The 23,303-nt window shown below is 48.2% G+C and overlaps 1 protein-coding gene and 1 long non-coding RNA gene across 2 annotated transcripts in view; one reads left to right on the top strand and one right to left on the bottom strand.

The window, feature by feature from the left end:
• The first annotated feature begins 1,567 nt into the window (after positions 1-1,567).
• LOC105992271 lies at positions 1,568-20,237 on the top strand. The gene is made up of 3 exons (XR_001175392.1): positions 1,568-1,594; positions 5,557-5,564; positions 20,044-20,237. It is a non-coding gene; the product is annotated as an uncharacterized LOC105992271 (long non-coding RNA).
• A 98-nt stretch (positions 20,238-20,335) lies between these two features.
• Etnk1 (ethanolamine kinase 1) overlaps positions 20,336-23,303 on the bottom strand; it is a 34,788-nt gene continuing 31,820 nt past the window's right edge. Inside the window, exons 7-8 of the mRNA XM_013025096.1 lie at positions 21,946-22,019; positions 20,336-21,770 (exon numbers count right to left, since the gene is read on the bottom strand). Coding sequence (XP_012880550.1) covers positions 21,671-21,770; positions 21,946-22,019 — 174 coding nt within the window. The 3' untranslated portion in view covers positions 20,336-21,670. The remainder of the gene's footprint in view (positions 21,771-21,945; positions 22,020-23,303) is intronic.

Here is a 23,303-nt window from a genome sequence, read left to right as displayed (position 1 = left end):
CCTGCACTCTTCAGCTCAAGGCTGGCGCTCTACCAGTTAAGCCACAGCTCCACTTCCAGTTTTCTGAGTAGTTTATTGGAGATAAAGGTCTCACAGACTTTCCTACCCAGGCTGGCTTTGAACCGTGATCCTCAGATCTCAGCCTCCTGAGTCGCTGGGATGACAGGCGGGAGCCACCGGTGCCCGGCCCCTCTTTTCTATTCTAGTCTATGTTCCATTCCTCCCCCTCCCCTCTCCTTCCCTGTCTTTCATTGTGCTGGTACTGGGGCTTGAACTCAGGGACTGGACACGGGTTCCTGAGCTTGATTCACTCGAAGTTGGCATTGCACCACCTGAGCCACACCACTGCTTCTGGCTTTTCCCAATTGGAGATAAGAGTCGTACGCACTTTTCCGTGCAGGCTGGCTTTGAACCTCGATCCTCAGCTCTCAGCCTCCTGGGCAGTTAGGGTGACAGAGATGAGCCACTGGGGCCTGGCTGCTGTGTGTCCAGGCCAGAACAATCACTCCTCCCATTAAGACGGAGAAAACCATGTTCTTCTCTTTCCTTGCAGTTGTTGGACTTTCCAGCCCAGGCTGGCTTTGAACTGTGATTCTCAGAGTCACCTTTGCTTATGACTACAGTGCATCTAGATCTACATTGACCCCTTTCATCGGTGGAGAAAACTCTTCGTTCACTTGGGGCCTGCGTCTGTAGGTGTAGTGTCGACGCTGCCCCCCTGGCAGTAATTAAAAGATGCATTTTTTTTCATTGTGTAAATGTGAAATATTTTCAGCCATGGGAGGATATTAATACATGAAGCCATAAAACCTCTTAAATGAAAGAGACTCTGCTCTGCATGGTTTATGAAGACCAATAAAAGCTCGCATAAGTTTAATATTTCTACAGTTCTTAGGAAATGAAGACACTGGACTGTGTGTGTTAGCCTTAAAACAAACAGACCTTGCCCTGGAACCGGCGTAGCTTCAGGTATTTTTCTGTAAGAATTCAAGTTCATGCAGTAAAAGTGAGTATCATTGAACAAACCAGCACAGATTTTCATAATGGTGCTTAGAAAGTGCTTTGAGCCTTTTTTCCCTCTAATTGTCTCAACCTGGAGTATCATAAATGCCTGTCATCCCAGCTACTCAGGAGGCTGAGATCTGAGGATCACGGTTCAAAGCCAGCCCGGGCAGGAAAGTCCGTGAGACTCTGATCTCCAAGGAACCACCAGAAAACCAGAAGTGGTGCTGTGGCTCAAGTGGTAGAGCGCCAGCCTTGAACACAAAAGCTATGGGAGAGTGCCCAGGCCCTGAGTTTAAGATCCAGAACCCCCCCAAAAAAAGAGTCAAAGCAGGTGGATTTTAGTAAGGCACTCTGTGAAGACAAGGTGAGCTGTGTGCAGCCAAACCAGTGAGAAGACAGCCTCATGGGAGCCTTATGCTTCTCTTATTAAACATCACTGACACTCATTAGCACCTTTGAATATAATTTCATGCAACTTAAATCTGTTTTATTTATAGAAATTTCCAGGTGTGATTGTTAGTCACCCATGGCAAGATAAAATGTGTGTGTGTGTGTGAGAGAGAGAGAGAGAGAAAGAGAGAGAGAGAGAGTGTGTGTGTGTGTGTGTGTATCCTGGGCTTGAACTCAAGGCCTGGGTGCAACAGCTTTGTCACTAAAGGCAAGTGATCTACCACTTGAGCCACAGCTCCACTTCCAGCTTTTATAGTGATTCATCACAGCGAAGAATCTCACGGACTTTCCTGATCAGGCTGGCTTTGAATCACGATCCTCAGATCTCAGACTCCTGAGTGACTAGGGTTAGACCAGAGCAGAGTTTGATAGCATGTGAAGGAAGTTTGGTCCTAAAGTTGAGACCCCTAGGAAAAATGAACCATTTATTTTTATAACCTGGCCATCAAAATAGAACAAATTGCCACCTCCACCACCAGCACCATCCCAGGTAAAATAAAAATGTCAGCAAGATGTTCCAATGTAAGTAGATACACAATTCAGACATTCATCCATTAAATACTTTGGGAACTCAGCACTGGTGGCTCAAGCCTGTCAGCTACTCAAGAGGCTGAGATCTAAGGCTCCCAGTTCAAAGCCAGCCCAGGTAGACAAGTCCATGAGACTCTTACTTCCAAAAAGCCTGAAGTGGAGCTGTGGTTCAAGTGGTAGAGCACCAACCTTGAGTGAAAAAAAAAGCTCAGAGACAATACCCAGGCCCTGAGTTCAAGCTCCAGGATCATCACAAAGAAAAGAAAAAGAAAACAAAAAGTGAAAGATACTGCATAGAAATGCCTTGCTCAGGTCCTTTAGAACAAGAAACAGACAAATAATAGTAGATGCTGGTGGGGATGTGGCCAAAAGGCAATTCTTCTGCACTGTTGGTAGGAGTGTAAACTTGTTCAACCACTCTGGAAAGCAGTATGGAGATTCCTCAAAAGAGCAAACATAGAGCTCCCCTATGACCCAGAAATCCTCCTCCTGAGCATTTATCCAATTGACCACAAGCCAGGCCACACTAAAGCTACCAACACAACCATGTCCATTGCAGCATTGTTTACCATAGCTAAGATATGGAACCAACCCAGGTGCCCCTCAGAAGATGAATGGATCAAGAAGATGTGGTGTATATACACAATGGAGTTCTATGCTTCCATCAGAAAGAATGACACTGCCCAATTTGTAAGGAAATGGAAAGACTTGGAAAAATCATATTAAGTGAAATCATATAAACTCCTTGGTTTCCCTCATTTGTAATCATTAGTATACATGTATTAGTACTAAACAGAGTAGCTCAATAACTATGTACATATGACCATATAAGATGATGCTCATTGAAATGAACTCCGAGAAATGGAAACTAGAAGGGTTTTTTGTGGTTGATGTTGTTGCTTTTAATGTACAGTATGAAGTTCTTCTTCCCCTTACCCCTTTGTTTTATCCCCTATAATCCCTGTTTTTGATTCTGGTGCCCTGTTTCTTGTATATACATTTATCTGATTTGGGGAAGGGAAGGGGAACAAACAAAATGGTGACACAAAGGATGAAGGGTGAACCAATGCGATACTCATAAGACACTGTGCTGGAAGTGAACTTTACAATTGGGGGGGCAGGATGGGGGAAGGAAAGTGGGAGAAACACGAGGGAGGGGGTAGCAATGTTCAACAAGAAATGTACTCGTTACCTTACCTATGTAACTGCAACCCCTCTGAACAGCACCTTGACAATAAAATAAAATGAGAGACAGACAGACAGACAGAGACAGAGACAGAGACAGAGACAGACAGCCACAGAAAATGAGAGACAGACAGACAGACAGAGACAGAGACAGAGACAGAGAGTGAAGCAAAGATTTCCTCACCTCTGAGCTCTCCATCTGAAAAGTTACCCCAGCCTTGTGGAAGTCCCAGACAAAATGGCGGCCGCTGCTCTTCCCCACCCCCCTGGGACTTTCTTCCAGGGAATTATTAATTATTAATTAAATATAATAAAAATATGAGACAGAGCCCAGAGCCTGAGTTCAAACCCTAGGACTGACAAAAAAACAATAAACAAAAAATGGGTTCTTTCGTGCATGCATGTGTGTATGTGATTGTGCGCCCCAAGCCTGTGGTAGTGTTTGATATCTGCATCATATGTTATCTAGACCCCAGTTGTATAGTGTAAGCTACATAAGCAATGCCATATGGACCTTATAAACTACCACGTGCTGACAGGAGCACCTTACACGGAGTCCACGATTCGCATGGCCTTGCATTTGATACCTAGCTTCTGCTCTGTGTGCAGGGATTTTTTTTTAAGGGGTGAAGGGCAGGCCTGACAAATCACCTGCATTATCAAATTCAGATCGAAACCCAACTTACGTTAGATTCTTTTTAATACAAGAAGGAATATTGAGAGAGGAAGGCACGGGGTGGAGGGGCGGCCTTCAAGTCTGTAATTGTGATGGCGTTCTGCTTTCTCTCAATGTGACATTTGGAAAGTGGCAAAAAAATAAAAAGCTTAAAACAGCATGTTCACCACTTTTTTTTTTTTCATTCTGAAGACCTTTTAAACACTAGGGGGAAAAAAATCACTCTATAATGTCCCAAGCCTTTTCATCAAAACATATATGTATTTTTTTTCACAATAGTGCTTTCTAGAAGGGAGCCATTTAATGAAATTGAAGAAATTCACATGGCAGGTGCTACGATTCATTTAATTGCTCAAAACTTTTGGCAGCAGTAAATCCGCATAGTGCTCCAGTCGGCTATGATGGCCACTTACAACATCTGTAATTGATAAGGAGGGGGAAATACAACATCTTTGAAAGTGGAATTGCAGAAAGGACCTGTACATGCCCTCAGCTCCCTGCTCTGAAGTTCTAATAAGTAGCTGTGCCAATGAAATCTATATGCTTTTAATTAAAAAAGAAAAAGATAAGTAACTGGTTCATGCTTGAAATCCTAGCTACTCAGGAGGCTGAGAGACAGAGGGTGGAAGTTCGAGTCTAGACTGGGAAGAAAAGGCTGAGAACGTCCATCTAAAAATTAACCAACCAAAAAGCCAGGCTTGGGCTGAGCAGGTGGCTCAGTGGTACAGTGCTCGCCTAGCATGCATGAAGCCCTGGGTTCGATTCCTCAGTACCACAGACACAGAAAAAGCCAGAAGTTGGCACTGTGGCTCAAAGTGATAGAGCGCTAGCCTTGGGCAAAAGAAGCTCAGGGACAGCATCCAGGTCCTGGAGTTCAAACCCCAGGACTGGTTAAAAAAAGTCAGGCTGGAGGTATAGCTCAAGTGGTAGAGCACCAGCTAGTTGAGTGAGCCTGAGGCCTGGAGTTCAAACTCCAGTACCAGAAGAGACAGACAGACAGACAAAGTGGTGATATTTGAAGGAAGGAGTCAGAAGGTGCCAGGCTGTGTCTCACCTGTGTGGCTGAAGGTCTCTGATTTTCACCCACTGTCTCATCGTATGCACATAAGAAATCAGACCATGCGTGGCTCCAAAGACCCAGTTAGCAAATATTTGGACACCAGTCCTGGCGTCCATCTTTGTTTAATGCAGATGAATAGAACCTTTCATTCCAAGACATCGTCTCTTGGGTTCTAGAAGCGATACGGAAACTTCTAAACTCTTGTAGCACACCTAAAGGAATTCCCATGTGTAACACCAGCTAAACTATCACCCTGAGCGCCACATGGCGGGAAGCTACCGTCCTTCCCCACACAGAAACAAATGCTGCTGCCCCTGAGACTGAACGGCCATAAGAATGTTGCCGTAAGGAGAGCCAGGCCGGTGGCTCCTGGCTGTCGGCCCTGTCTGTTTGGGAGGCTGAGATCAGGAGGGTGACAGGTGGAGTCCAATCCAAGGGGGGCGGGGAATCAATAAAAGCTGGATGTGGTGGTTCAAACCTGTCATCCCAGCTCCTTGGGAAACATAAATGGGAGACTCACACGTTACACCCTCCCAGGCATATGTTAGGGATCCTATTTGAAAGCAAAAAGGACTGGGTTTGTGGCTCAAGTGGTGGAGTACCTGCCTGTAAGGTCCTAAATTCAAACAGGTGTGGGGGGGAGGAGGAGGAGGGGAAGTGGGGAGGAGGAGGAGGGGATGTGGGGAGGAGGAGAGGAGGAGGGGAGGAGGGGGGAAGAGGAAAGAGAAAGGAAAGGAAAGGAAATAAATAAATAAATAAAAAGAGGAAGGCAAGAGCCATACTGATGGAAATTCTGTGGTTTTCCTGCTACGCCCAGGGCAGTATCTTATTCCTGCTAAGAAATCCTTGTGCCTCCATCTGTGAAAGAAATTCGTGTCACCGGGCATCAATGGCTCAGCCTGCCATCCCAGCTACTCAGGAGGCTGAGACCTGAGGATCATGGTTCAAAGCCAGCCTAGCTAGGAAAGTCCGTGAGACTCTGATCTCCATTGAACCACCAGAAAACCAGAAGTGGTGCTGTGGCTCAACTGGTAGAGTGCTAGCCTTGAGCTGAAGAGCTGAGGGACAGCGCCCAGGCCCAGAGTTCAGGCCCCACAGCCGACAAAAAAAAAAAAAGAAAGAAAGAAAGAAATGCATTTCATCCCTCCCTTCCTAAATGTTCTTACCGTGGCTATGTTCTTCTCCAAGCTTCAGCTCAGACATCAATATGGGTCCCCTCATTCTTCCATGGGTCCCCCACAGACACCCCACCCAGCCCATGGAAGATCCAGGTGAGGAGGGCAAAACTACCTCTGGAGGAAGTTGAACTGAACACATCCCTGAGCGTCTGTTTCTGGAGGGAAGGAATGAAGTTTGTTGAGACTCACATCCCTGGAGGCTGAAGAGGTCAGATCTGCCCACCGGACATGGGGAAGGAAGGGGTTAATCATCAGGAAGATGGCCCATGTCATTCCATGGTGGGACAGACTTCCAACAGGCCATGGTGGCAAGAAAGAGCTCAGTGGGTCACCCACTTCACATGTTCTGCTTGCTCCATCACACGAGATTCAGACACTTTCCTCCCTCCCAGCTCTGGGGGGCGGGAGGAGGGGTATGGGGAGGTGAGGGATGGGGAATGGGGAGGAAAGGGGGGTTAAAATATGATTTCAGCCACTATCCAAAGAAGAATGGCCAGGTTTGTCCACTAGTTCCAGAATACCGGGTAGACATCAGAACTAAAATTCTTGGTCTCTCTGGGCCTGACCTGTTTCACTTCATGTAATTTTTTTGCCCGTGTCTTTCCATTTCTTTCAAAACAGTACACTAGCATCCTTTCTCCTGGATGAGTACAATTCTGTTGTGTGTCTTACAGCGCATTTTCTTGATCCATTCGTCCACGGAGGGGCATCTGGGCCGATTCCATACCTTGGCTGCAGTGAGTAGTGCTGCAATGAACATGGTTGTGCTGGTAGCTTTGCTGTAACCTGGTTTGTGGTCTATTGGACAAATGCCCAGGAATGGCATGGCTGGGTCATAGGGTAGCTCTATGCTTAGTTTTGGGGTTTTGTTGTTGTTGTTGTTGTTGCTGATCGTGGGGCTTGAACTCAGGGCCTGGGTGCTGTCCCTCACCTCTTCAGCTCAAGGCTGGTGCTCTACCACTTGAGCCACAGCGCCACTTCCAGTTTTCTGGTGGTTCATTGGAGATGAGAGTCTCATATGGACGCTGCCCGGGCTGGCTTTGAACCACCATCCTCCAACCCTCACAAAGAAGCCTATTTCTTCATGGGGGAGACAGGCCTGTGTCAAAATCCTTCCTTTTTAACCTCTTGCACCGCTTTTCAAAAGGGGCAGATTTGGGCTGCTACAAAAGATGGGTTTTCCCGATTAGCCTGATGGTTGCAGGCTGGGTGGAAATGCCGCATTTGTGAGTTCATAGTGCCCTCTGTTTTCCATTTTCAGTTCCATCCGTGGAATTTACCAGATGGTCCAGGAAGCTACTAGAAAAAAGTCCAGCAAAGTTCCAACACAAGTAGGGAAGGGTGGACTAGGGTAAACATACAATAAACCCTCCCACCTCCGTATCTACAGACTTAAAACACAACCTAAAGTTCTGATGATTTTTGTAAAGGGGGAGGGTACAGGAGAGAGGAGGGAGGTCAGAAAAAAACACAGCGAAACTCTCCCTCATCACCTGAGTGCTTGAGAAATAAATGGAGCCCAGGGGCTGGGCAGGTGGCTCAGTGGTAGAGTGCTCCCCTCGCATGCATGAAGCCCTGGGTTCCATTCCTCAGCACCACAGACACAGAAAAAAAGCCAGAAGTGACGCTGTGGCTCAAGTGGTAGAGTGCTAGTCTTGAGCAAAAGAAGCTCAGGGACAGTGCCCAGGCCCTGAGTTCAAACCCCAGGACTGACAAAAACAAAACAAGGAGAAATGGTTTCCTCAGTGGCCTCTAGAACACAGAAGGTAGATTCTGGCTCCAGCAGATTTTCATGTGTGTGGTCTGTTATACACACACACACAAACACACACACATACACACTCACACACACACACACACAATGGAATTCTATACCTCCATCAGAAAGAATGGCATTGCCCCATTTGTGAGGAAATGGAAAGACTTGGAAAAAATTATATTAAGTGAAGTAAGCCAAGCCCAAAGAAACACAGGTCCCATGGTTTCCCTTATTTGCAATAACTAGTATATGTCTAGGACAAGCAGTAAAGGTCAAAAGCTATGTACCTATGACCAGATAAGATGATGCTAAGCGAAATGAACCCCAAGACAGGGACACAAGTGCTTTTCTCTTTCTTGCTGTTGTTTTTAATGTACGTATAATGCACTGTGTGATTTTTTGTTTCTTTGTATGTTCTTCCCCCATGGTATAACTCTTGTTTTCACTGTATTTGATGTTGGTGCTCTGCATCTTGTATATACATTGTTCTAATTTGAGGAGGGGAAGGGAAAAAAAAAACAAAACTCTGAAGTAAGGATACAGGCTGACCCATTGAAACAATGAGACATATACAAGACCCTATGTTGAAAACGAACTTTACAACTTTGGGGGAGGTGGGGAGGGAAGGGATGGTAGGGGAAAAACAAAGGAGGAGGTAACCATGCTCAATAGGAAATGGCCTCATGACCTTGCTCATGTAACTGTGACCCCTCTGTACAGTATCTTTACAATAAAACATATAATTTTTTAAAGGGGGCAGGGATGGCAAACAAATGGAGAGAGAAGGGGTGGAAGGATGTGATCCTCATCTTTAACGTCCGTGGAACCCAGGAACTTAGGAGAAGGGGTGGGGTGGGGCGAGCTGGGGGAGAAGATTGGAAGGGAAGGCATGAATCAAGACGCCTCATCCTCCCACACCGCCACAGTGAATGGAAACCCTTCCGAACAGCTACCTAAAGATAATGTTTCAGAAGAAATGTTTAAAAATCATGGGGAAGAATCTGAAGGCTCGATTTTCCCACCCCTTGGGCCTACCACCCTGACAGGGTTCGTTTGCCTGTTTGGCATCAAACTCTGGGCAGCCCAGGCCCTGAGTTCAAGTCCCACGACCAACCCCCAAAAAAAGTTTTAATAGCAAAGACAATGCAGTGGTGTGGGAACGAATGAATGAATGAACGAATGAATGAATGAATCAGCTCCAACACTATTGATCACCAGGTAAAGGGGAAACCATTTAGTGCATGGTGTGGGGAAAAAAAATCAGAGAAAGAAAAGAATTCAAATACTATAAGGAAAACTTAACAACTTTTAAAAGAAACGGGGCTGGGTGTCTTTTAAATAGCTATACAAATGGCAAGTTGTTTTGTTGTTGTTGTTTGTGCTAGGTTTGGGGCCTGAACTCAGGGCCTGGGAACAGACCTTGAATTTCTTTTCCTCAAGGCGGGCGCTCTACCACTTGAGCCACAGTTCCACTTCTGGTTTTCTAGCGGTTAGAGATCAGAGTCTCACAGACATTCTTGCCCAGGCTGGCTTCGAACCACGGTCCTCAGATCTCAGCCTCCTGAGTAGCTGGGATGACAGGCAGGATACTCACTGATACTCAGCTACAGATGGAAAGTTCTTTAAATAGGCCCAGAAAAAGAAAAAAAAAGCACAACCCATGGAGCGAAAGAGTAGTCGATTTTATTACATTAAAGTTAACTGCTTTGCAACAAAAGATATTCAATATTTCCCCACAATCTGGGAGGCGTTATATTTAACTCATAGAAGCAAGACAAATTAAAAACCATATTTTAATCAAGTACTCTCATAAATCCTTCAGACAACCTCACAGGGGGAAAAAAATGAGCAGCACCCCTTCCCCACGAAGTTATCCTAAGGAGATGAAATATAAACAGACCACACACATGAAAATCTGCTGGAGCCAGAAGCTAGCTTCTGTGTTCTAGAGACCACTGAGGAAGCCGTTTCTCCTTGGTTTGTTTTTGTCAGTCTGGGGCTTGAACTCAGGGCCTGGGCGCTGTCCCTCAGCTCTTCAGCTCAAGGTGGGTGCTCTACCACTTGAGCCACAGCACCACTTCTGGTTTTCTGAGTGGTTTATTGGAGATAACAGTCTCATGGATGTTCCTGCCTGGGCTGGCCTTTACCAGTGATCCTCAGATCTCAGCCTCCTTAGTAGCTGGGATGACAGGCGTGAGCCACCAGTGCCCTGGCTTGTATAGTTTTATTTTAAGCAGTACACTGAGCACTGGGGAAAGTCAGAACACAGAAGGGACTGGCACATATCTGGGTTTGTCAAGAAAGGCTTTTATTTTTTTGCCGCTCCTGGGCCTTGAACTCAGGTCCTGGGCCTTGAACTCAGGGCCTGGGCGCTGTCCCTGAGCCTCTCTGTGTTCAAGGCTGGCAAATCTACCACTTGAGCCACAGTGCCACTTCTGGCTTTTTCTGCTTATGTGGTGCTGAGGAATCGAACCCAGGGCCTCATGCATGCTAGGCGAGCACTCTACCACTGAGCCACCTGCCCAGCCCAAGAAAGGCTTTTCTGATGACAGGAAAAGTCTCTGCAGAGACCAGAGTCCAATCCTGGTCATTCATTTATCTCTCCATATGTATCTGCTTACTACTCATTGATCCGTCAAAGAGCTTGGAGGGTGATGGGAAGTTTGGTGATTGACCCATCCCAGATGAAACATAAATTGCTCATTTCACCTCTTGACTGATGTTTAATAAATCTGGGCCTTGAAGAGGATTAAGCTACTTGCTGAATTCATTTATCAAACTGAACTCTAGGTTCCCCCCCCCCCCCCCCGCCAATCCCAGGCTACAAATCCCAGTGAAACTTTGAAAGAATAATCTTTTCCAGATCTTTCCCAGCCCAGCTCCAGGGAGGAAAATCAACACAGTGACAAGTGTTAGATAATCTACGCTCTGAGCAGACGCTGCTAGATCTTTCTTCCATATAACAGCTTTTAAAAAAACAAAAATCAGGGCTGGGAATGTGGTAGAGCGCTAGCCTTGAGCCAAAGAATCTCAGGGACAGCGCCCAGGCCCTGAGTTCAAGACCCAGAACTGGCAAAAAAAAAAAAAAAACACCTAAAACACACACACACACACACACACAGGATTGTCTTTCGCACAACTACTAGAGGTTGTCTTTATTGTGTTTTTGTTGGTCATGGGGCTTGAACTCAGGCCCTGGATGTCCCTGAGCTCTTTTGCTCAAGGCTTGAGCCACAGCTCTACTTTCGGCTTTTTGAGTGGTTCATTAAGCGAGAAGAGTCTTACTCTACTGTGTGGGCTGGCTTCAAACTGCGATCCTCAGATCTCAGCCTCCTGAATAGCTAGGATGACAGGCGGGAGCCACCAGCACCTGGCTTTTTAAAAACAATATTTTTACAAGGGTGACCGACCTTCTCCATGTTGTAAAAAGAACGAATCCATAGCTCACTGACCAGGAGATGTCAAATGTTCTGCTCTGAACAGAAACCAATGGACTTTGCTCACATTCTCAGCCCAGAGACCCTTACACTGTGAGCAGGCCCAGTCTTGATGGGACCCCCTCCTGCCTTTCCATCTCCCTCTCTCCCTGGCCTGTGTGCAGCCTGGGGTTTGCCATCCTGAGGCTTCAGAGGTGTTTACATCCAAATATCCATGTTCTAGAACCTTCCTTGTGCATTTTTTTCCATGACATTTTTCTCGCCCCACTCTTCCTGAGAGACGTGGCCTGGGACCCTGCTCTTTGTGGCACCTGAAATTCAGGCCACCAAGCTACCATGTTGTTCTTCCCCCTTTCTGAAACGAAGGGCACGTCCGTTGATTGAAAAGCCTGCTGGGGCTTTAAGCCGAATGTCATTGAGACTGCATGAAAACAGCCCATGGTATCTCCAAATTCCCTTCCTTCTAACTTCACACAATCCCTACTTTTGAATTCCCCAAATCAAATTTCATCTCGTTTACCCAAAGGAACACAAACCAGGCCACACTAAAGCCACCAGCACAACCATGTCCACTGCAGCATTGTTTATGGTAGCTAAGATATGGAACCAACCCAGATGCCCCTCAGTAGATGAATGGATCAAGATGATGTGGTGTATATACACAATGGAGTTCTATGCTTCCATCAGAAAGAATGACATTGCCCCATTTGTTAGGAAATGGAAAGACTTGGAAAAATCATATTAAGTGAAGTAAGCCAGGCCCAAAGAAACATAAGCTCCATGGTTTCCCTCGTTTGTAATCATTAGCAGACGGATAACTATGTACATGTGACCATATAAGATGATGCTAAGCAAAATGAACTCTAAGGTATGGAAACAAGAGGGTTTTGTTGTTGTTGTTGTTGTTGTTATTGTTTTTAATGTACTGTTTATTTTTCTTTCATCTTTTTTTTCCTTTGGTTTATCCTCTGTTGTCACTGTTTTTTATACTGGTACCCTGTGTCTTGTACATATGTTTGTCTAATTTGGGGAAGGGAAGAGGAATCTCAGAAATGGTGACACAAAGGACAAAGGTTGAACCAATTAATAACAATATTCACAAGACATTATACTGGAAATGAATTTTACAACTTGGGGGTGGGGGGAAGTGGGGGGGAGGGAAAATGGGAGAAAAACAGGGGAGGAGGAAACACTATTCAACAAGAAATGTTCTCATTACTTATGTAACCGTAACCCCTCTGTACATCACCTTGACAATAAAATTAAATTTAAAATTTTCACCACCTCCCTTCATCCTTGGAAAGTTCTAGCTTCTAATCCTTGAATCATTGCACTAGAAAAGGTTGGGCCGAGTTTATCAGTTCTGATCATCTTGTGAGCCAGCATTGAGCCCGATGGCTATTGTTTCCTGTGAAAAGCAATTTTATTTACATACTATTTATCCTCCATTCTTGTAACTCTGGGAGCTATGTTCCAAGACCAATATCCATCCATTCCTACAAGGAAGACCAAAGCACTAGAACCCAAAGCTAATAAATGGCAGGACCAGAACTTAGACCCTGGTCAGAGCCTGGGCAAGAAAAGTCCTTGAGGATCCACTGAGAAAATAACCAGCAAAAAGTCAGCCTGGAAGCGTGGTTCAAGTGGTGGAACACCAAATGAGCAAGCTAGCCCTGGGTTCAAAGTCCAATGCCAGCCGGGCGCTGGTGGCTCACGCCTGTAATCCTAGCTACTCAGGAGGCTGAGATCTGAGGATCGCGGTTCAAAGCCAGCCCGGGCAGGAGAGACCGTGAGACTCCTATCTCCAATAAACCACTAGAAAACCAGAAGTGGTGCTGTAGCTCAAGTGGTCGCCTTGAGCTGAAGAGCTGAGGGACAAGCGCCCAGGCCCAGAGTTCAAAAGCCCCACAACCCCCAAAAAACAAAAAAATACAAAGTCCAATGCCAGAAAAAGAAAACAAAAGAAAGGCAAAGAAAAGAAAAGGTTCTCTTGTATGAGGACCTAGTTACAGACTGGCTTATTACAGAACCGTAAGTCTTGCACATGTAGAGAGAACGGAAGGAAGAGTGGAGTAGTGGGAAAATAAATGGGTCAGGAGGAAGTGGAGCTCAAAGTGGTAGAGTGCTAGCCTTGAGCAAAAAAGCTCAGAGACCAACACCTAGGCCCTGAGTTCAAGCCCCAAGAACCAACAACCAAATAAAAAACAAAATTGGTCAGGAAATGATGAGTTTTAATCTGGGCAGTAGAACAGTAGGTATTTATTTATTCTGTTCACTTCATAAAGGTTTCCATTTTTCTTTTCTTTTTTTCTGCTAATACTGGGGTTTGAACTCAGGGCCTGGGCACCGTCCCTCAGCTCTTCAGCTCAATGCTGGTGCTCTACCACGTGAGCCACAGCTCCACTTCCAGTTTTCTGGTGGTTCATTGGAGATGAGACTCTCATAGACTTTCTTTCCCGGGCTGGCTTTGAACCGTGATCCTCAGGTCTCAGCCTCCTGAGTAGCTGGGATGACAGGCGGGAGCCACTAGCTCCTGCTCAATTTTTTTCTAGAATAAATTTAATTTCATTGACTGACAAAAACCAACTTTTACCCAGCAACAAGTGTGCAAATTGCACGTGTTCTAATGCATAGCCAAGACAAGGAGATGGGAAATGAAACCAAAAAAAAAAAGGAAAACAGTCCAAAAAAGATGCATGTCAGAAAAAGGCAGAGAAGTTCAGGAAAGTAACACAGCGCCACAAATACAAGCAAAAGAAAACTCCACAGAGGCAAAGTCTGACTTGTGAAATTACATCACCACCTTGTGGCCTGTTTCGGTATTACCCCAAACTCTTCCTCCTGACCTACAACTGTAACTATTTGTGTATGTGTTGTGTGTGTGTGTGTTCACGCGTGTTGTCTTTAATTACCCATGTGTAACTTCATTAAAGGGAAAACCTAGCTTCCATCTAATTTGTGACAAAAACAACTTCCTCCTCCCCCTCCTCCTCCTCCTCCTCCTCCTCCTCCTCTTCCTCCCTCTGTATGGGTACTGGGACTTGAACTTATGTCTGGGCGCTGTCCCTGAGCTTCTTTATTCAAGGCCAGCACTCTACCACTTGAGTCACAGCGCCACTTCCAGCTTTATGGGGATTCTTTGGAGATAAGAGTCTCGTGGACTTAATTTTCTGGGCTGGCTTTGAACCTTGATCCTCAGATCTCCGCCTCCTGAGCTGGTAGGATGACAGGCGGGAGCCACCGGCACCGGGCTGTCAGAAGCCCTCTAGACTCGCTTTACTACTTCGAGATTCGCTTTCACTTGCCACAAGACTCAATGTCTACTAAGCTTTGTCTTCCCAATGTTTCCATTTTACGTATTTGGGGTCAGTCGGCAGGATTGGCATTTCATGAACAAATCCCGTCCCTCCCACCCCCGCTTTTTTTTTAAACCCAAGGCCTTATGATTGTTCAGCTGCTGCTCTACCACTTGATCCACGACTCCAGGTGAGCTTTTTGCTGATTCTTTTAGAGAGGGGGTTCTCACAGACCTTTTTTGTAGGGGGGGCCTGATTGGCTTTAAACCACGATCCTCAGATCTCAGCCTCCTGAGTCACTGGGATGACAGGCGGGAGCCACGGGCGCCCGGTGTTCCCTTGGTTATTATCTTAAATTCCTCTCCCCTCCAGTGTAGTAGACAACTCTCAGTCACCAGCAACTGTCTCACCTTATTTAACTCCGTCTCCAAAATCCACATCTGACTGCAGGCCTCTGCTTAGTGTCTCCCATTTCTACTTGGCTGGTGGCTCCTGCCTGTCATCCCAGCTACTCAGGAGGCTGAGATGTAGGGATCAAGGTTCAAGGCCAGCCCAGGCAGGAAAGCCCATGAGACTCTGATCTCCACTGAACCACCAGAAAACCACAAGTGGTGCTGTGGCCCATGTGGTAGAGCACCAGCCTTGAGTGAAAGAGCTCAGGGACAGCGCCCAGGCCCTGAGTTCAAGTCCCAGGCCTGGCACACAAAAAACAAGCCTAAATAAAACAAATAAATAATCAAATTCAGGAGAGGTGGCATGGCTGGGTGGTTCTGTCTGGACGTGGAACCTCGCACCTGCAGGTCCGGCTGGCCTGGGAGGAGGGGGGGAGGGGGGGTCGGTCACATCTCCCCACTGCCAACCCCACCTGCACACCGGGGCACCCTGGCAGGACTCAGGACCCCGATCTGCCCAGACCTAGGCTCCCCTCCCCTGAGCCCCGGGGTCTGGAGGCTCCCGAAGTGTAGGAATGTTCTTAAATTGGATTTCACCCCCAAAATCTCCCATTGGAATTTGTAGGTGGGGATGGGAGGGACAAAGTGGGGGAGAGGGAGGGAAGGGGGGCAGGGTCCACCGTTAGCATCACAATTGAAAACTTAAACACAACATGGGGAGTTGGGGGGGTGCTCATTACCTGAGGGGATGGAGGGGGGTGTTATCCGTGGTGGGGTTTGAACTCAGGGCCTAGGCACTGTCCTGAGCTCTTTTGCTCAAGGCTAGCGCTCTATAATCTTGAGCCACAGCACCACATCCAGTTTTCTGGTGGTTTCAATGGGTGATCAGTGTCTTGTGGTCTTTTCTGCCCAGGCTGGCTTTGAACTGCAATCCTCAGATCTCAGCCTCCCGAGAAGCTAGGAAGACAGGTGTGAGCCACCAGCACCAGAGCTGAGACAGACAGACAGACCGACAGACCAACAGACAGACAGGCAGGCAGGCAGGCAGAGATATATAGAGGTGAGCAGAAAGAGTGGAGATAGAGATATAAAGACACAGACAGACAGACAGTACTGCTACGTTCATGTCTGTACCTTGCTGGCGTAAATAAAAACAAGAATGGGGTAGACTAGCCACCCTAAGAGATCTGCAATGTGTGAGCTGTAACTAAAGCCCAGGAAGGCTGCCGTGAACAGCAAGCCAATGTGCGATGTCTACTGAGAATCGAGTCATAGGCGATGGTCGCAGTAAAAGTGGGCGCTTTCCGCCAGGCAGGCTGCCCTCTGTACCTAAGTCTTCCTCAAGAGGGTCCTGGTCTGAACTCAGCCAGACAGAGACCAAAGATCCACCAAGAGGAGCAAGCAAGGCCTTGAATGGAAAAGCTCAGGGACAGGGGCTGGGCAGTGGCTCAGGGGTAGAGCGCTCGCCTTGCATGCATGAGGCCCTGGGTTCGATTCCTCAGCACCCCATCAGCAGAAAAAGCCAGAAGTGGCGCTGTGGCTCAAGTGGTAGAGCGCCAGCCTCAAGCTGAAGAGCTGAGGGACAGCGCCCAGGCCCAGAGTTCAAGCCCCAATAACCATCCCTCCTCCTCTCCCTCCCTCCTCCCTCCCTCCTCCCTCCAAACATACATTACCTGCTACCTTTGAACAGTCTTACATTTCTAAATATCAAAACACAAGTTGAATTTAAAAATGACGAAGCCGTAGCCACAGGCTGTAGTTAGAACCCAACTTTATTGTTACAACCGATTTTTATTTACAGAATATAAATCTCTTCAAAAAGATACATTCCTTCATCTAATCAATGGTAGAAAGCCTCAGGACAGAAACGAAGGCTCAACTCCATGTAAGGGACTCGAACAGGGGAGAAAGAAGAGCTTCCTTCACCGGCCAGGCCCCCGGACCACCGGGAGAGGGGGGCGGGGCGCAGGCCTGCGCACCCCCAGAGCAAGGTTCACGTTCAGTTAGGAAGTCATCAAAATGTACAAGTGAAATCTTACACAGGGACACAGGCAACCAACACAGGAGCAAAGGGAACCAACAAAACCAAACCCCACCCAGGAAGTATCTCCATCAGAACGAAGACTTAACAAAAACAAATCTCAGCCACGCGGTCAGGTCCTTTCCCAGACACAGCCAGGACCCCCCCCCCCGACCCCCCGGCCCCCCCACCCCAATGCCTGGCTCTGTTCAGTGCCGGGACTACTTTCTAGCACTTCCAGTATGTACAAAGCAGCATTATTCTACTAGAGTTCACATTGGATACACAAAGTCCCCATTCAACACACAGCTAACGTAATGACATTTATTTGTATTTTTTTTTCTTTGCACATGGGCTAATACCATGTTTTTTTCTTCCTTGGAATACAGTATTCTTTTGAAAACGTCAAATACTTCGTGTCATGGAAACTAGACCCGGCCAAAAGGCAAAGGCTCAGGGCGGAGAGACACCAAACGCTGCTTCTCTGCACATTTCCTGGGCTACCCACGAGCAAGGAGACCGCTTTGCATTCAACACTGACTTCAGGATGGTCCGACTCAGCTTTGAGCACCACAGCTAGAACCACAGCGAGCAGAGCAAGTACTCCGTCTCCTCTGCTGCTTTCTGGATGGTTTATGTAGGAGCCGGGTTCCAAATCTCTCTCTGAGCTCCTTACTGTTTTGAAATGTAACCAATGCAAAGGAAGTGTGCAATTCCCATCAGCTAGGGTTCGTTTTTGACCCTTCCTCTTCAAATGCTTGGACTACAGTTTGTGATGTTTCCGTTTCTTGTTTTTCTAAGCCGCTATCTAGTGTTTTATTTAAATGACCCATGGGATGCACAAAATCCATGAGTAAGAGAACCAAAAAGTGAGATGGAGGAGGATTTAGGGAGAAAGATAAAGTATCTTAACAGTTCTCTCATGTCAGTAGTATTCTGAGTACACATACAGAATAAGAGAGGGAAAAAGAAAACAAAAAACCTTCAGGAAGAGTTGGATTCCCCAGGTGTGAAATGGTTTATAGCACTGTTTGTTCCAATCCAAGTCAGTTAGATAATCTCTCTGTTGTATGTTTTGAACCAGCAATGAACATTTCCGTGTTAACCAAAAAAAAAAAAGTGTAAGGAAAAAAAAATACCTTAACTCATTATGTAAGAAATCTTCACTGATTTCACTTTTCAAGTATTCCGAGTCGGGCAAAAGCCCCCCCAAGAAGAATCCCGGAGCCGTGCACCAGAGAGGTTACCCAAAATGGAGTGATGCCATTTGAATGCCTTTGAATCTGCTTTAAGGCGGCAAGCCCAGCCCGCGGGGAGCCAGCACCCAGGTGGCCGGGCCCCACCCCCTCCTGCGCACCCCAACCTGCAGCGCACCTCAACTCCCCATGCAGCAGCGTGCAGGAGGAAATCCTTCTGACCAAAGGGGGAGGGAAGAAAATCAGAGCGAGTCCACCCTGCAGCACAGAGAACGCTGTCTTCCCACACACACCTGTCATTCTTGTCTCTCTGTGTGCAATGGTGGCCAAAATCCTTCAAGTCACGCCCCGGACAGTTTTCCTCCGACCAACCACCGCTGAGCTTGCCAGCTGCGGCCTGATGCATTTCTGATCAGACGCGTGGCGTCTGCATGGGTTTATCGCGCAGTGTGGAGCAGCACAAAGGCAAGTCAGGGCGGGTCAAGCTGACAGTAGTTACGTTATGAGATCAAGATCACAAGAAATGGGACAGAGGCTAACCAAAGCAAAATGGATATTTTTTTGGGGGGCTGGGGGGAGGAAATGTTTGTCATTGAGATTTTCCCCGCCTTTTATTTCTGTGGATGTGCACTCGGCTTAAGGCTGCGTTGTCTTTTGCAGATCTTTGCAGGTCTACTCAAGGGACGGGAGCTGTCAGCTGTGGGGTGTGTGGCATTTCACACTGAATTTCAAGGGGTCTTGGGGGGTGGGGGTTAGTAAACATGAGCAATCTTACAAATAGGACAAGGTCACGAGACTTCAGTCTGCAGTGGTGCAATTGCATGTTCCATTTCCACGGAGCCTGCGATCCAAGGAAGCAAAGCTCTTCCTCTTCGCGTCTGTATCTCGCCTCCGGGGCGGAGCTGGGGGGCAGGCAGAAGCTGAGGAACACACCGGCAGGCTCTGGGTTCCAGTTGCTCTTCCTGGGCCGCTGCGCTGCGGGCCACTGCGGGTCTGGGTCATTTCCTAACAGAGTTAAGAAGTCCAAGGAGAGGAAGAGCGTGCAGACAGGCCCGGGTCCGTCGGCTAGACAGACAGCATGCACCCCCATTTGCTCGGCCTCCTTATTTACACTGGTGCTCTGTACACTCTGGGCGGGCCGGGCTGGTGAGTTTTGTGCTCCTAGCGACCTCGAGGGGTCGGGGGATGCGGGATGGGTCACAGCCACACGGGGCGGGTCTTCCCAGACAAAGGGAGGGTGTGCGCACAAGTGTGCAAGGAGCCGGGCGGGGAGGGGGGAGGGGGGGTTTGCTTGTGAAAGCATCCAGGCCACCGTGCCCTGGGGCACACGCGCGTGTCCGCAGGGACTGAGTCTGTCTGAGTAAGGCATTCGAGGTCCTCAGCGTGAATGCAAGAAGGCAGCTGACCGCTTACGAAGCACGGGCCAGGCCAGCGGCTGACGGCGGGGTGCAGCGCAGACGTAAGGTGTCGAGGATCCCGGAACCCTCCTGCCCAGTCTGCACAGCCTTTGGACAGCCGGCCGGCATGGGGGGGCAGCGGGGGGGGGGTCCCTGGGGTGCCGGCACGCCGATGCCCGGTGGTCCTTGCGGAGCCCTGCGGCAAGCCATACCAGCAGCGGCTCAGGGAGTCTCTGTTCAACACAGCTTGAAGGAAACATACAAGGCAAGGCAAAATGACCGCCCCCCCCAACACTTCTCCAAGATAATCGACTCCTACTTTAAAGGCAGGAAGCAGAGACTCAAGAACATTCTATCCTCTCGTATTCCTTGTTTGTGTAAGATAACCATTGTGGTTTAAGGAATCAAAGATTTTTGTCTAGCTTTATCAATAAATAAGTGCTAGAGAGAGAGAGAGAGAGAGAGAGAATTCTATCTTCATTTTTCTAGAATCATCTTCCAGCCAGGTGAAATCTCTACCCACTGCAAATGTGTACGTTCACTTTTGACATGGCAAAAAAAAAAAAAAGCTGTGATTTAATTGGTTCCATTCAGTTCATCAACTAGGCAAAGATTTTATTGATCTTACAGTAATGTGGTTTATATATATATATATATATATATTAAAAAAAAGCAAACATTGTTAAGGTTGGGGAGGTAGAGAGCAAATCTTGGTCTAACACTGTTCAAAGACACACACATGGACGAACCAGAGGGTACCATGGGAAGTAGCCTTGTGAGTGTCTGTCTGTCTTTCCTTCATTAGCTTTAAAGCGTGAGCTAGGGCCGGCACTGGAAAGCGCTTGTCTGGGCCCTGCCCCTGGGCCCCCCGGAGGGGTGAGCTGCTCTAAGCCAACTCTGCCCAAAGAGCGAGCTGGGTCCCGAGGCTCCAACAGCACTGCCCGTGCAGACGGGCGGGCGGAGGAAACCCCTCCCTCTCCTGCGCTAGCCAATAGAACCGCACTGCAACAGAAGCCAGGCCGATCGCCACCACGCAAGCTCTCCCGCATCAGTTCTTTCTGCTTCCTGCTCATTCTCTCACTTGTCAGATTGGAGGTGTGCAAGATCAGCGTGTAAGTAAATGGTCCTTGTCATCATTTGCTCATCTAAGCCAGAGCCAGCGTACAATGGGAAACCCCAACACACACACACACACACACACACACACACACAGAGTCACCCGAACGGCACCCCTCCTGCTTGCCAGGACAATCAGCAGTGCCGGCCGTTACTGGAAAGTGACACACAATCTCCAGAGAAGCACGCACGTTTTGGTGACCAGTCGTTTGGTAAGGTAAAGAGTTTGAAAACAAGTAGGACCCAGCGACATTTCACAGTTGAAATCGTTACTTCACCCCGAGTTTGGCACTCGGTCCCATTTCTCCAAGAAACATTTACACCGCCACAGGGACAGGAGACAAGTGCGTCCTACGTTGTATTTCCCAAAGAAGAGGTAAATGTCTCACAGTTCCTTTAAAAGGCTGTCCTCGGCCCCCTGGCGGAGACGGAGAACGGATCTCTTCCTAAACAGGTGCTTTTTCTGCGTCAGGCCTGGCGTTGGTGGACTAAGTGATTCACTGCACAGAGCAGAGCTCACACAACCACCAAGACCGCTCCTCTAAAAAATGAACCTTCTACACAGAGCCACAGAAATGTGTGTTTCTCTAGAACATTCTAGAACGTTCTAGAACGTTCTCGTTGCATACACTCGCCGCACAGGTGACACATGAGCGCAGTCACGCTCGGGTTCGAGTTGCAGTGAGTCACTCACCTCTGACACAGAGCGATGGGGGGGAGAGGGAGGCACCCCCCCCTGCCCCCCACCCCCGAGCCACGCCGGCGGGAACAGCCCTGCGTCTAGCTCTTGGCATCCTTGAGTCCGAGTTTAAAAACAGATTGGTTGTTTTAGAGGCATAATTTGTAAAGCAACAGAACCAGATTAAATAACAATTGTAACAAATAGTGGCTTTTTGGAATTTCTTAAGAAAAAAAAAAAAAAAGAAGAAGAAGAAGAAAAAGAAAAAGAAACACAACCGAACTCCAGAGCAGCTACTTGAGAACAGTGCAGCCTCGGCCCTGCTCGGGCGCGCCCAGCGCCATCACCTCCGGCTTCATCTTAAAGTACTGCTTAAAACGGACCACGGCGTACCTAGAGAGGAAACAGCCCGTCAAAGCTCTCCCAGCGCCTGGGCTCACTGCGCCCCCTGGTGGACGGCCGCGCGCTGACCGCGCGCACGCTGACCGCACGCACACCCGGCCCTGGCCAGGTCCCCCCGGGGCTGGCATTCACACCGCACAGAGCAGCCATCCAGGAAGGTACTCACCCGAGGAAATCAAACTCGATAGTGGAGTACTTGGCTTGAATCAAGGCCCACAAGCCCCAGAAGAAATGCGAAGCCTTAAAAGGAAGAGAAGAAAAGTCCAGAGTTAGGATGGTGTGTTTCTTTATACATCAAATACAAAAGAAAGCAAGCCGGTCTGGTCCTGACTTCCCGCACGCGGGTGGCATGCACGCTCGCACGCACACACAGCTTTCCCCTCGGTTTTGCCCGCTTCTGGGGACTAGACCCCAAGTCTTGGTGGGGCTGCGGGCTATTCTACTGCCAACGCTGTTTCTACCTTTCTTTCCTTCTCTCTCCCTTTCTTTCTCTTCCTCTCCCTCTCTCCCTCTCTCCCTGGTTGCATCAACTATGGAAAACACACCACACACACACACACACACACACACACACACACACACTGACAAGAAGTGCAGTCATTGGACAGGTACAGGTCGCTTCTGTCCAGAGTCAATTGCTTCGAAAATTAGAACCCAAGTTTTTAGGGGGCAGGGGGCAGGGAAGCAGGAGGCCGGTCACAGGACTTGAACTCAGGGCCTGGGCGCTGTCCCTGAGCTTGTGCTCAAGGCTAGCTCTCTACCACTCTGAGCCACAGCGCCACTTCAAGATTTCCAGTGGTTCGATGGAGATCAGAGTCTCAGACTTTCCCGCTTAGGGCTGGCTTCAAACCGTGATCCTCAGATCTCAGCCCCCTGAGTAGCTGGGATGCCAGGCATGAGCACTGATGCCCGGCCAGAACCCAATTTCTTCTGAACATGCTCAGTACCAGCACCGACAGGCTGGCCTGGAGATCATGATCTTCCTGTGCCAGCTGACCCGGGGCCGGGACTACAGGGGACACCACCCTGCCCTGGAGCTTAAGGGGGTCCTCATGGCCGTGATCATGAACGCGACTCCCAGAGCCTTCTCGACATAAAATAGGAAACAAAACCTCAGACATGGTTAGCGTGCTGACACGTGAAGGGGAAACGGGCAACGAAGGCTGGAGAAAAGGGTTTTATGGGAAAAACTCGGCACGAACCTACAAGGTTCCCTGAACAGAGCAGAGCAGAGCAGAGCGTGCCAGCGGGTGATGGGCCTTAGGACCTCGCAGGAATTCCTGTGAAATCAGCGTGTGTGTGTGTGTGTGTGCGTGCATGTGTGTGTGCGTGTGTGCGTGTGTGTGTGTGTGTGTGTGTGTGTCATTTCCCCCTGCCAGGAAACACACAACCACAGATAGGCCGGCCAACAAGAAACAGCTAAGCTTCAGGACAAGGTTTTTAGTTCAGCTAAATTCACTACAGCCAAGGACTTCTAAAAACGGTGACTTTTGTATTGAAAAACATAACAAGAATAACCACGGG

The sequence above is a fragment of the Dipodomys ordii genome, unplaced genomic scaffold (assembly GCF_000151885.1).
Source record: "Dipodomys ordii isolate 6190 unplaced genomic scaffold, Dord_2.0 Scaffold81, whole genome shotgun sequence".
Taxonomy (NCBI): domain Eukaryota; kingdom Metazoa; phylum Chordata; class Mammalia; order Rodentia; family Heteromyidae; genus Dipodomys; species Dipodomys ordii.
The sequence above is the reverse complement of the archived record's forward strand: the minus strand, read 5'-3'. Positions and strand labels throughout refer to the sequence as shown.